This window comes from Phyllostomus discolor, chromosome 3 (genome assembly GCF_004126475.2).
Source record: "Phyllostomus discolor isolate MPI-MPIP mPhyDis1 chromosome 3, mPhyDis1.pri.v3, whole genome shotgun sequence".
NCBI classification, from domain to species: Eukaryota; Metazoa; Chordata; class Mammalia; order Chiroptera; family Phyllostomidae; genus Phyllostomus; species Phyllostomus discolor.
In genome coordinates, this window is record NC_040905.2 from 90433447 (window position 1) to 90447540 (window position 14094).

Here is a 14094-nt window from a genome sequence, read left to right on the forward strand (position 1 = left end):
GCCTGGACGCCCGCCGTCCCCAACGCCCCCACCCCCGCCACGTGACCCGGGAGCCCGGCTTGTCTAGGGACGCAGGGCACGCTACGGTCAGGGGGGGGGGGGGGGGGTGCCGCCGGGGTACTCCCCGGCGGCACCCCCCCCCCGACACGAGGTGAGACCGCCGAGACGGAGGCCGCTGCTAGTGGCATCGCTGGCTTCTAATCAGTCAGCTTCCTCCAGGAAGTCCTTCTGTGTTGAAAGAGACCACAAACAATGTGGAGGTGCGTGTATCAGATGTCCTAGGATATATGCAATAAGTGAGGAACCTAAGGATCTAGAAACAGTGCGAGGCTGGTGAGACCTGGGCTTTATCTGGCTCTGCCACTAACAGTTGACTCTTTCTGTAGTAATTAGGAGTTAGTGTTTTCTGCCTCATCCCGGCCCCCACTCCACTCCCTTCCTGGAGTGCTGAAAGAATTAAAATAAGTGAATGTGAAAGGCTTTGAAAAGAGGTGAACTACTATGCAAATGTAAGACGTAGATTCACACCTTTGTTTAAAAAACGATTTTCAGGAATGATTTACAATCCCCGAACCTTTTATGGTGAATAAATCTTGTGCGTTTTCACCATTTTTTTAAGTCATTTCAGAATGTATGCTCTACTACTGAGCTTTGTAAAACAGCTGCTACCAAGTACAAAATAACCCTTCTCAAGACAAGGGAAAGTAAATTCAGACGTGTTGTGCCACAACAGAGTGGGGACCATAGCAGCAACCAGGAAGACCTTTTGTTCCCCAACCTGGAACCCTCCAGATTTCTTATGCACGAGTAGTTTCACTGTCTTCTTTCTCAGTTTCTTTGACTTTCTTGCAGACAGGATTCCTGCCTCTCTTGTCAATCAAGCTGCTTGCTCACTGGCCGTAAAATGTAATTATTTAAAAGCAAGGGCTCCTGTGCTGGTTCCATCCATTACCAACTGTGGCCTTGGGCAAATTAATTAATCTCTTTCCTTTGGATTGTATGGTAGAGCACTTAACAAAGTGGTTGGCTCAGGGCAGGCACTGCACAAATGTTAGCTAATAGGGGCTTTTGGTTACACGGGGTCCACAATATTCAGATTAACACTGAATAAAAATGGATCAGCAGAATCCAATCTTGGGTCAGAATTCTAGAATATGCTTATGACAGCTGTTTTTTTTCTTACTCAAAAGCTTTGTTGTTGGTTTTTTTGTTGTTTTTTTTTTTAACTTTGCTAGATTATGCTCTGGATGGTTGGACGTTACCAGCAGCCTAACCGCTGAATGAGATCTTACCATGTTTTAATTACTAATTAGCAAATGTGAGATTGTAAATTATGGTGAAGAAGTGGTACAGGCAAAGGATGGGAGGGGACCTCTGTGGACTGGGAGCAGTTGGGGACAGTGGTGACTTGTGCTGAGCTTGAGGGAAGGGCAAAATTTAGGTAGATTTAGGAAAGTGAGCATCCCCTTGAGAATAATGACAATGCTGACTGATGGGAGAAGAGGACCTGGTTTGCTAGTTGGAAGAGAAGGGAAATGAAATTTCAGTTAAGGGCCTTGAATGCTACCATGAAAATGTTTTTGATCTGAAAGTAGCACCCAGTAGATTCAGTGAGTTAAGGAGAGCAAGGCCGGACTCCAGGGAGGAACATTGGAATGATGGACCGTAGTTCCCTGTGTACGAGCTTGTGACCCTGGGCAAGTGCTGTTCCCAGCTGTCCAGTGGGATCCTTGCTGCTGCTGCTGACATGATGGAAATGAATCCTATAAATGCCATCTTTGAGAACGGAAAGTAGATCAAACTCCCATGCAGCAGTAAAGAAAAAAGTTACAAACAAATCACTTGGACCTAAAATATTTTTGTTTATTCAGGTGCTATGCTGTCAAATGCCTTGGTGTGTGTTGTTTTAAATTTGCGAGCTTTTGAACTAAAAAAAGAAATTTAGTTAGATGATTAATCTAGATGAAAGGGTGGTCTCAAGTAAGACCAAACAGCCAAGCTCTGCTTTTTTTCTTAATGGCAGATTCTTCTGTGGTATTTACCTTCAGTGAAATGTAAAATGATAAGGACCATTTTAGTGTCAAATCAGTTTATTACAGAGCTTGGCTTCACCTACCTAAATTGTAAACCTTTAGATTTATCTGGCTGTCAAAGTTTGGAAGACATATTTTAAACATCACGAAAAGACACATGACTTGAGTAATAATAGCTCACAAACTGTTCTTACTTTTAATTATCAGACTAAATGGGCCTTAAAATTAATTCATTGCATTCAGAATTAGTTTCAGCCGTGTGCTCAGTTCTTTGGTTGACCAAATGTAACTGCTTGTCAAGTCATTAGTGACCCACATTGCTGAATCCACTGGTGCCTGGTCTTGTGCACTTTGCTGGTTCCTCCTCTTCTCCCCCATCTCCCAGGACTTAGTCCTTCTAGACCTCTCCATTGTAACAGGAGGGACCACAGAGGATCTGAGTCCCACTGCTAGACTTTCTGTCTTAGTGTACCCATTGCTTCCCTCAAGGTCATATTGGCTATTCCCCCAAATCCTGTACATTATCCCCACTGGCCAGCCTATCTTGTACATCTTTTTTGCCTTCCACACTAAAGTATGAGCTACTTAGTACAGTATTCTATGATGTAACTAATATTTCAAGTATCTAATAGAGCTCCTTGATCCTACCTTCATTGCTGAGTAGTATTCCATGGTGTGAATGTACCAGTTTATTCACCTGCTGAAAGACACCTGGGTTGTTTCCAGTTTGGGCTATTACAAGTAAAACTACTATGGATATGTTGTATATAGGTTTTAATGTTCAAGAGCATTGTTGCTCGGTTATATGGTGGGCATATGTTTAGTTTTACAAGAAACTATGTTCAGTCACTGTTGCCTGTATTTACCCCCCACCTTAGCCATCCTCACCTCCCAAGTTTTTCAGTATTCTTGTCAGCACTTGGTATTGTCAAGATTTTCTATTTTGGATATTCTAATTGGTGTGTAAAAGTCACGGTTTTAATTTGCATTAAAATTTTTTTTTTAAAGATTTTATTTATTCATTTTTAGGGAGGGAAGGGAGGGAGATAGAGAGAGAGAGAAACATCAATGTGCAGTTGCTGGGGGTCATGGCCTGCAACCCAGAAATGTACCCTGGCTGGGAATCGAACCTGGGACACTTTGGTTCCCAGCCCGCGCTCAATCCACTGAGCTATGCCAGCCAGGGCTGCATTAAAATTTTTTTTAAGATTTATTTATTTATTTTTAGAGAGGGAAGGGAGGGAGAAAGAGAGAGGGAGAGAGAGAGAGAGAAACATCAATGTGCAGTTGCTGGGGGCCGTGGCCTGCAACCCAGGCATGTGCCTTGACTGGGAATCGAACCTGCTACACTTTGGTTCCCAGCCCGCACTCAATCCACTGAGTTACGCCAGCCAGGGCTTAATTTGCATTTTTAAATGGCTAATGGTATAGAACATCTTATGTACTTATTTGGTATCCTGATACCCTCTTTTGCTGAACCGTCTATTCAAGATTTTTGCCTATTTTTTAATTGAGTTGTTTTCTAACTCTTGAGTTTTATTTTAGATATAAGTTATTTGTCAGATAGATGATTTGCAAATATTTTCTCTCAGTCTGTGGCTTCTTTTTTCATCTTATTAATGTGGTCTTTCACAAAGTAAAAGCTTTTAATTTTGATGAAGTACAGTCTATCAGTTTTTCTCTTTAATGGATTTACTTTTGGAGTTGTCTAAGAACTCTTCACATGACTCTATGTCATCAAGATGTTTTCCTGCCCTGCCTGGTGTGGTTCACTGGACTGAGTGCCAGGCTGCAAACCAAAGGGTTACTGGTTCAGTTCCCAGTCAAGGCACATGTCTGGGTTGTGGGCCAGGTCTCCAGTAGGGGGCATTCAAGAGGCAACCACACATTGATGTTTCTCTCCCTCCCTTCTTCCCTTTCCCTCTCTCTAAAAATAAAAATAAAATCTTTTTTTAAAAAAGATATTTTCTTCTGAAAGGTTTATAGTTTACATTTTATATTTAGAGCTACCATCCATTTTGTGTTAATTTTTTCGTAGGGCTTAGGTTCAGTTCTTTGCCTATATGTCCAATTGTCTTAACATAACTTGCTGAAAAGATTTATTCTTTCCCCATTCAACTGCTTTTGCACTATTGTCAAAAATCAGCTGGCTATACTTATGGGAATGTATTTCTGGGTTCTCTTGTTCTGTTTTATTGATTTTTGTGTCTATCCCTTGGCATATACCACACTGTCTTGAATTGTGTTTATATAGTAAGTCTTAAAATCAGGAAGTGTGGTTCCAACTTTTTCTTTTTCAAAATTGCTTTAACTTTTCTTGTTGTCCCATGAAAATTTCAAAATAGATTTGTTTATATCTGTAAAAATTCTCACTGGAATTTTCTTAGGAATTGTGTTAAAGCTAGAGATCAATTTGGAGAGAATTTATATCTTTGTTATGTTGAATCTTCCAATACACAGACATGGTATAACTCTGTATTTACTTAGATATTTAATTTTTTTTATCACAATCAGCATTTGTAGTTTTTGGGATACAAACTTTGTAAATATTTTGTTAGACTTATATGTAAATATTTCTCCCACTTCCATTTCTGGGGTGATTGTAAATGGTATTATTGTGTTTTAAATTTTATTTTTCAATTGTTTATTGCCAGTGTGTAGAAATACAGTTGATTTTTTAAAAGATTTTATTTATTTATTTTTAGAGAGGGGAAAAGAGGGAGAAAGAGAAGGAAACATCGATATGCAACAGATACATTGATTGATTGCTTCTCACATGCTCCCAAACTCAGGACCTGGCCTGTAACCCAGGCATGTACCTAGACTGGGAATTGAACCGGGGACCCTTTGCTTTGGGTTCGCAGACCAGCACTTAATCCACTGAGTCACACCAACGAGGGCACAATTGATTTTTTGTGTCAATCTTGTATGCTGCAAACTTGCTAAACTCACTTATTAATTATAAGGGTCTTTTGTAGATTCTTTGGGTTTTTTTATGTGTATAGTCATGTCATATGCACATGGGGGCAGTTTTATTTGTTCCTTTCTAAAATGTATCCTTCTCTTGCCTTATTGCATTGGCTGGACTTCCAACAATAAGAGTGGTGAGAGAAGACATTCTTGCCTTGTCCCTGATTTTAAAAAAGATGGCCAGTCTTTTACCATTAAGTATAATGGTAGCTGTAGGTTTTTTGTAGATACTCTTTATCAGGTTGAAGAAATTCCTTCTATTCTTTGTATGCTTAGAGTTTTTATCATAAATAGATGCCAAATTATGTTCAATAGTTTTTCTTCATCAATTGATATGTGACTTTTTTCTTTAGACTGTTAATGTGGTAGATAATATTGATTGGCTTCCATATATATATTTTTTTTTGTTGTTGTTTGTTTGTTTGTTTTTTAAATTTGGGTGGAAAGGTCCATCGCCTCAATCAGGTTGCCACAGGTTTTTTTTTTAAGTTTATTTTTAAAAAGATTTTATTTATTTATTTTTAGAGAGGGAAGGGAGGGAGAAAGAGAGAGAGGAACATCAATGTGCGGTTGCTGGGGGCCATGGCCTGCAACCCAGGCATGTACCCTGGCTGGGAATCAAACCTGCAATGCTTTGGTTCGCAGCCCACGCTCAATCCACTGAGGTATGCCAGCCAGGGCTGGCTTCCTTATATTGAAACATCTTTGAAATCAGTTCTACTTGGTCATGGTTTATAATTCTTTTTATATGAAGTAGACCCTACTTAACTGCCAGGGATACATTCCAAGATCCCAGTGGTTACCTGAAACCACAGTTAGTACTAAACTCTATGTATACTAGTTTTTCTTATACATACATGTGTTTTCCCTTAAAGGAAGAAGCTTATGGCTTCTCTTTGGCATATCTGAATTGCCAGCCTTACTACTATTATTTTTCAATATTTTATTTATTTCTAGAGGGCGGGGGGAGGGAGAAAGAAAGGAAGAGAATTACTGATGTGTGACAGAAACATCGATCGGTTGCCTCTCACACACCCCCAACTGGGGACCTGGCCCGCAACCCAGGCATGTGCCCTCATTGGGAATCAAACCTACTAATTTTCCAGTTTGCAGGCTGGCACACCAGCCAGGGCTGCCAGCCTTACTACTCTTGCTTTTTGGAATCGTTAAGTAAAATAAGGGTTACTGCCCTGGCTGGGTAGCTTAGTTGCTTAGAGCATTGTCCCGATATGCCAAGGTTGTGGGTTTGATCCCTAATCAGGGCACATACAAGAATCAACCTATGATGAATATATAAGTGGAAAAACAAATTGATGTTCCTCTCTCTCTCCCTTCCCTTTTCTCTCTAAAACCAATAAATTTTTTAAAAACTTGCCAATAAAATAAGGGTGACTTGAACAAAGTACTGCCATATGTCAACAGTTGATCTGATAACCAAAATGAATTCTAAGTGATTAATGGGTGGGTAGTAGATACAGCGTGGACATGCTGGACAAAGGGATAAGTCATGTCCCTGGAGAGCAGGAAGGCGAGATTTAATCACACTATTCAGAATGGTGCACAATTTAAAACTTAAGAATTATTTCTGGAATATTCCACGTGATATTTTCAGACTACAGTTCACCGTGGATAACTGAAACTATGGAAAGTGAAACTGTAGATAAAGGGGGACTACTGTTGGATTCAATTTGTTAACATTTTGTGAGGAATTTTGAATCTTTGTTCATGAAAAATACTGGTCTGTAGTTTTCTTCTTTTGTATTTGTCTGGTTTTGACCTCATAAAACTGGTAGGGAAATATTCCTCCCTAAGCTGTTTTCTGGAAGAGATTGTGTTGAATTTGTGTTACTTCTTTTGGTAGAATTCACCAGTGAGACCACCCGGGCCTAGATACTTCTTTTTCTAAAGGTTTTTTTTGTTTTTAAGCCATTACTTACTTTAATAAATAAAACTGTTCAGGTTATCTATTTCACCTTGAGTAAATTTGGTTGTGGTTGTCTAGGAATTGGTCCATTTAAGTTGTCAAATTTATGTATGTAGGGTTGTTTTTATTATTCTCTTAGTATCTTTTACTTCCTAGATCAGGTGATATCGGGTGTGTTTAGGGTGGTATGGCTGCAGACTCTCTTAGTGTGCAGAATCTTTTAGTGTGTGAGGTAACTTTAGTGCTATACCTGCTTTTCTGTTTTTTTCTTCTAAGATTTTTTAAAAATTTATTTATTTTAGAGAGGGGGCAGGGCGACAGGGAGAGAAACATCAATGTGTAGTTGCCTCCTGAGTGCCCCCCATTGGGGCCTGGCCCACAACCCAGGCATGTACCCTGACTGGGAATCAAACTGGTGACCCTTTGGTTCACAGGCCAGTGCTGAATCCTGCGCACCAGCCAGGTGCTACTTCCTGGCTACTCCCTTTCTAATAATCATAATTTGAGTTTTCTTTCTCTTGTCTTCTCTTTTTTTTTTTTGCCAGTCTTGCTAGATCAATTTTATTTGTTTTCAAAGAACTAGCTTTTGGTTTGAGTTTGTCTTTGTTCAATTTCATTGAATTTTGCTGTATATATTTCCTTCCATCTTCTTGCTTTGGCTTTTATTTGGCTCTTGTTTTTCTAGTTCCTTGAGGTAGAAGTTTAGATTATGCTCCCCTTCTTTTAAAAGTACCCTTCAGTTGTTCCACAATACTTCTTGGTTCCCGGAAGAACTGTTCATCCATTAAAACCCAGCTCAGCCCTAGCCATGTAGCTCAGTTGTTTTAGAGCATCTTCCCAATATGCCAAAGTTGCAGGTTCCATCTCTGCTTAGGAACCAAAAAAACCTGTAATTTATTTATCAAAAATTATGTATTTACTTTTTAAATGTTTAAACTTAATTCACTTTCAGAGTACTCTCCATTTGATGCAGTACACCTATTGAGATGTTTTTTCCACTGTTCAACAGTTTTTGAACTCGATTTTGGTGCCTTTTAGTGCTTCACCATTTTTTCAGTTTTTCCACATCAGCAAAACATTTTCCTTTGAGGACTTTTTTCATCCGAGGAAACAAAAAAGTCTCTCAGGATGAGACCAGGCGAGTAGGGAGAGTGGAGTACAGTGGTCATGATATTTTTTGGTCAAAAACTGCTGAACACTCAGCACTGTGTGGGTAGGTGCACTCAAAAATCCCCCATCGTAAAATGGGCAAACATGTTGAAAGGGTCTTAAATTTACTGAAGCTGAATGCAGCCTCTCGCAACAATGCCAGCTGGTACACTGATACAGATGGGTTCCTAGAACACTCACCTAGTGGGGGAAGCCTGCACTGCAAGGACCCTGAGCTCCGAAAGATAATTCCAGGGGTCTTTTGCCTCCCCATACAAGAATCAACTAATGAATGCATAAATAAATGAAACCACAAATCCATGTTTCTCTCTTTCTTCCTCTCACTCTCTAAAATAAAAAATGTAAATAGAAATAGCCTTGGCAAGTGTGGCTCAGCAAGTGGATTGAGCACTGGTCTGTGAACAGAAAGGTCACTGGTTTGATTCCCAGTCAGGGCACATGCCTGGGTTGTGGGCCAGGTCTCTAATTTAGGGTGTGCAAGGGACAACCAATGGATGTATCTCTGGCATGTTACTGTTACCCTCTCTTTCTGCCTCCCTTCCCCTCTCTCTATAACTAAAAATCTTTTAAAAAATAAAAACAAAGACATCTCAGATGTCACTTCGGAGGCAGAATAGGGGGGTAGCCAGCCTTTCCTCCTCACCTGCTACCTCCCCCCCTCCCCCCACCTCAACCTCTAACTCATGGGTGGCAAAAACAAGGCCCATGGGCCAAATCGGACCCTCTACCTTGTTTTGTCTGGCCCAGTACCTTGTTTCTACCCAGTGTTAGTGCCGAGCTCCTTGCCCCTAGTTAAGAAGCAGTGACCTTTATACAGTCCTAAAATTACATTTGGCCCTTTGAAGGCAACTGTAAGACTGATGTGGCCCCTGCTGAAAATGAGTTTGACACCCCTGTGGCCTCAACTTGTGGTTAATGAAAGAATCTGGAGCTAAAAGAACTATGGGATTTAAATCGTGCTGTGAGTTCTCAGGAACCTGACCTCTTTCAAACCTCTAATGAAATGAGGTTAGACTCTACCTTAGACAACTAAAGAGGGGTTTGGGGCCCATAAAAGATGCCTACTCAGGTGTGAAGGCTTCCAGTTTACAAGGGTATATTGGGCTTCACAATTCCATGTCAAGACAGATATTATCCCCATTTGAGGGATAGGAAACGAGTAGTTCGAGGTTCCCAGTGCAGGTATAACGCATTTCCAAAGGAACTCTCCAGAGGCTGCACCAATCTGGGCAGAGGACCTCCACCCCAGGCAGAGTCAACCTCTCCCCAGTGGCCTTAGGGAGCCAGGAACCACCACTCCCCCATTCTCGCTTTCCCTTGTCCTTCCCGCTAGGGGGCGCATGTACCTGCTTCCAGCGGCAGAACTGGTGGGTGATAGCTGAAGGGTGTGTGGGGCTCAGCGTACCCCCAGGAAGCTGTGAAACCTGGGCCTCATAGTTTGAGTCCACATGGGCTGGTTCGGGGTCAGCCCCTAAAGAGGTAGAGGAGAGGGATACCTGTGAAGTGCAGGGGAGTCCAGGTATACTGTCCTCCATTGAAGGCAACACCTGACCACTCTTCGGGCAGGAGGTCAGTTCTACCCACCGCCACGCCTCCTCTAACCAGAGAAACTACAGTGGATGCAGGAGTCCAGATTTGTCTTCAGGCTCCTCGAGGACGAACCCCTGAGCTTTCCCCTTCCGTCTTTGCAAGACCCTCACCCACACTTGCCCCGCCCCTAGAATGTCACCCCCCCCCATCGCCATAGTGATCGCGCCACGCCTCCAGGGCACACGTGGTAGGTCCCATTCCCCACCCCTTCAACCTCGCGTTACTTTAACATCTCGCGTGTTTCCTCCATCTTCCAGGAAAGGGGCGGAGAGAAAGGAGACCTGGGAGGCGATTGGTGGGTCTCACACAGGGTGGATGCGCATGCGCACTCTGCCCTTTTGGGAACGGTGTTGCCTACTACCTAGCATTTTTGCTAAGCTCCCCTTTTCTTCAGTTCTTGAGGTCTGGAGGTCCTGGGCTGCGCCTTCTATTTGGGCCAGTAGGCACAACGCGTGAGTGGCCTGGTAGGGGAGAGGGCCGCCTGCACTTGGAGGCTACTGTGAACCGCAGAGAGTAGGCGTGGGAGAAGAGCCAGGGAAGGGGATGGTGGAGGGGTCTGAGGCTGGGGATGAGGTGATGAAAGAATGGGAACTAAGAAGCGGTGGAGGAGACTCAGGAGCAGGCACTGAGGCTAGAAGGGAAGAAAGGCGTTGAGCACGCCCCCTCCTGGCTACACCTTTTGGGTAGGAAATGGCCTTTTAGGTAAGAAAAGAAGCGAAGTCGCTTGTCTTACCCCACTGATCTTGTCTTTTTCCTGTGCCAGGACACACAGCATGGCAGAAAACCGAGAGCACCGTGGGGCCATTGAGGCTGAGCTGGATCCCGTGGAGTACACCCTTCGGAAGCGGTTGCCCCACCGTCTGCCCCGGAGGCCCAATGACATTTATGTTAACATGAAAACTGACTTTAAGGCCCAACTGGCCCGCTGTCAGAAGTTGCTGGACGGAGGGTCGCGAGGTCAGAATGCATGCACTGAGATCTACATTCATGGCTTGGGCCTGGCCATCAACCGTGCAATCAACATTGCCCTACAGCTTCAGGCGGGCAGCTTCGGGTCTTTGCAGGTGGCTGCCAATACCTCCACTGTGGAGCTTGTTGATGAGCTGGAACCAGAGACTGATACACAAGAGCCACTGACCCGCATCAGAAACAACTCGGCCATCCACATCCGGGTCTTCAGGGTCACACCCAAATAATAAAATGAGTCTGGCTCACCTCATCCACCTATCCTCAGCTAGGCTCAGGTATGACTCTCCTTGTACTGAGTACTGTCATGGACCTCCTACCAGAGCCATATAAGGAAAAGCCTGTCGTCTCTGAGCCCAAAAGACACTGAATTGAGAAGGGGAGAGTGTCTCTTGTTGGGCCCAAGTAACCAGGCCTTCCTGAATCTTTGTGGTCTGTAACCAGCCATTGTCCTAGGCAATAAAAAGTATCAAATTTAGTGCCCACCCACCCCACTGCCACTGCCTGTCCCCTGTGTAAAGTTGGTGTATACCTGAAAAGGAGAGTAGGAAACTTGACGAGTGTTTAGGTGCAGGAGGGAAACCTGAGTGCCTTCACAGAGGGTATAGATTATAATGTGGACATGGTAACATAAACTTTAGTACAGTGCAGAAGCCTGACAACCCAATGTTTGCCTTAAAATTTCTCATTCTCTCAGAGGCAGGCCAAATGGGTAAAATGTACCCTCTTGCCTGCTGAATGCAGCTGGGATAGTCTTATGCTTAGAAGCATGGGCTGTGGTAGAGGTTCTCAGGCACAGGAAAGGGGAGGGTTTGAGAATGTATCAGGCCCTGTGATAGAAACTGATATATGGCTTCATTTGTTTCCTGGTCCTGTGGGCCCAAGCAGCTGTGGCCCAGAGCCCTTGAAACCCTTCTGGCTGGGCTGCTCTAGTGGGAAAGGAAAGCCTCCCTCCTGAATTACTGGGCACACAGATAATAAATATTTTGTGTTTGGGTATTTTTAGAAAGATCTGATCTTGTGTTTATCAAACTAGAGTCATCTAAAGCAATGCTTATCAAAGTGGGTGGTGAGTCTTAAAGTCATTGTATTGGATCATAGACTTAAAAAGCAAGTAAAAAAAGTACAACTTAAGTACCAGTTTTATTGCCACTCTTTCAGTTATTGTGTTTATATATACACATGTGTATTAGGTATGTAAATTGTGTTTTACTTTGGTTGAGATCACAAGTTTGAAAGTCTCTGATTTAAAGGGTAGTAACAGAATTTTGCTCTAGTTTGTTGAAGGTAGTTTGGTTTGGGTTTTGAAAATCCGGTTTCTCATTTATTGAAATCCCTCTGGCTTTAGTGTTCCTACTGATGAGGGACTTTGATACCAGATGAGTGACTGCCAGTAGCTCAGGAAAGCAGACTCCTATCAAAAGGATTCATGCTTCATTCAACAAGTAAATGTGCTGAGTACCCACTGTGAGCCAAGGCCTGGGTTGGGCCCTGGGGATACACAGGTGAGTATAAAATGGCCTCTGCTTTCAAGGAGTTCATCATTTAATTGGGAAGGTAGAAACACAGTTTTTGTGAATGAGGAAGATACGTTATAAGAGAAGTAAGGGTAGCCATGATGTGGAAATATGGAGAAGGAAATGCTAACTTTCTTGTGGGGTCCAAGATGGTTTCACCTTTGGTCTGGGTTTTGGAGGATGAACAGGAGTTTGCCAAGCAAAAAAGAAGGGAGAGGGTATATCTGGTAGAGGGGCTAGTGGACACAAAGGGCATCCGTGAATAGGCAGGACATGTTCTGTGGCTGGAGGGTCACTCAGTGGCTAGAAAGCAGGAGGAGGGGGAGACGAAGGAGATATGATGGGAGATACTTCTGTCACATCCCCCTACCCCCTGTTTGCCTAACATCCTTGACTGTGAGGCTGCCTTGCCCTGAAGTTCCCCAGTAGCAGAGGAACCAGCAGGGAGCTGGATAGAACTGTGTGTCTCCCTGCACGTATGTGTTCCTACGTCTGCACTCCTGGCCTGGGCCCAGCTGAGGTGGTGGCAGGCAGCCCTTTTGCATTTGGTTTGTTTTGGCAGCTCTGTCTCCCAGCCTCTTTGTTTGTTATTTCTACTCCATGTTCTCTCACTGCTTGCCAGTGCAGCTTCCCTCAGTGGCAGGTTTATAGAAACAGCCCCTAGACATTGGAGGGTATGGGGGTAACCCTTGAGTGTGTGGGGGCAGGTAGGAGATAAAGGAAAGACTCCTGCATCTGTTGGAGTCCAGGCATGGTGTGGTGCAGAAACTCCATCCCATTTGTAAGGAGACCAGAAGGAGGCTGACTCTCCTCTCTACCACCACCTCCTCCACCTCCCAACTTCTGCTAGCTCTCTGAAGTGCCTTTCATCAAAACTTGAGAAACGGGGAAGAGAGTAGGGGCAGAAGGTGTGTCCAAATGCAGTTCTCCTCCCTCTTTTTACTCAACAGCTGCAGTGCCCACAGTGAGTGCATAATAACCTCCTACTTCAAAAACATCCTCACGGGCCAGAATTCACATGCTTATCTTGGAGGTAGGGGTAGACATTAGCTCATCATTCATCACATTAGTGAGCACTCAATAGTTGGAGGGGTTTGTGTTAGGCACCAGGCCTGCCCTGAGAGGTAGGAACCATTGGTCTAATAGGAAGCAGGACAAATAGACTTAAAAAGATAATCTGCATTGTGCTTGGAACTGTCCTGGCGTTCCTAAGGACTTTTATGGTTAGTGTGAGCCTTTGGGCTAAGAAATGGTTTGGGGCCTCTTAGGTGATTTGTGTTTGATTTGCAAGGCTGGGTTATTAGTTCTGTCAGGCTTTTGACTGTGGCTTGCCTGGAAGGGAAGAAGGCCCTCAGGACACATGAACTTGTTTGGATGTACTGAGGATCCTTCTACGTAGGTCCCCACATGATGTCCCAGGTGAGTTCCTGGTGCTTGGTCAGGAGTTGAATGGTATGTTCCACACACCCTTGAACCTGTGGAGAAGTTGGACTAGAAGTATGTGTCGAATGCAGTTCCTTTGGGAGCAGGTGTCCAGTGGCACAGATTTGGAGTGAGGCCAAGGGAATGCTACCAAGAAAGAAGCCTTGTGAAAATGACCACTTAAGACTCCATCTTCCTAATGGCATTATGGGTGCTTTTTAATTTATGGTTTCTGTTTTTGCAATGTTTTCTAATTTTTCAGTGATCATATATTGTTTTTTGTAATAAGAAAAGTTAATTTTTTACAAATCTAGTTCTTTTGTTCTGCTCTCTAGGTAGGGTGCTCAGGAGAGTTAGTCATCTAACTGATGAGATAAGTCAAGGAGAAATTATTTCATTGCCCAGTCTAATAACGAATAAATACCTGACGGTTGGATGGATGAGTGGATGCACAGGAGAACAGCATACTGTCTAATTTATAATGAGCCTCTGCTCCCTTGGG

At 43.5% G+C, this 14094-nt stretch overlaps 1 protein-coding gene across 4 annotated transcripts; it reads left to right on the forward strand.

Annotated features, from left to right (window-relative positions):
• Positions 1–52: 52 nt before the first annotated feature.
• On the forward strand, positions 53–11658 carry POP7 (POP7 homolog, ribonuclease P/MRP subunit). 4 transcript variants are annotated; one of them, XM_036020757.1, is made up of 2 exons: positions 53–260; positions 10451–11220. In XM_036020757.1, exons 1-2 carry the CDS (start codon positions 253–255, stop codon positions 10881–10883), a joined length of 441 nt encoding a protein of 146 aa, XP_035876650.1. In that variant the 5' UTR covers positions 53–252; the 3' UTR covers positions 10884–11220. The 4 variants fall into 4 exon arrangements, with proteins under 4 accessions (XP_035876650.1, XP_028381011.2, XP_035876651.1 ...); XM_028525210.2 differs by lacking the exon at positions 53–260 and adding an exon at positions 10007–10139 and having other exon boundaries at positions 10451–11658; XM_036020758.1 differs by lacking the exon at positions 53–260 and adding an exon at positions 10060–10151 and having other exon boundaries at positions 10451–11658.
• Positions 11659–14094: the final 2436 nt, after the last annotated feature.

Bases quoted from the DNA above. Each gene is read 5' to 3' on its own strand.
- POP7 (XM_028525210.2), top strand. From the start codon at position 10,009: ATGCGCACTCTGCCCTTTTGGGAACGGTGTTGCCTACTACCTAGCATT. The intron at 10,140-10,450 runs GTGAGTGGCCTG...TTCCTGTGCCAG, and splicing joins TGGGCCAGTAGGCACAACGC to GACACACAGCATGGCAGAAA.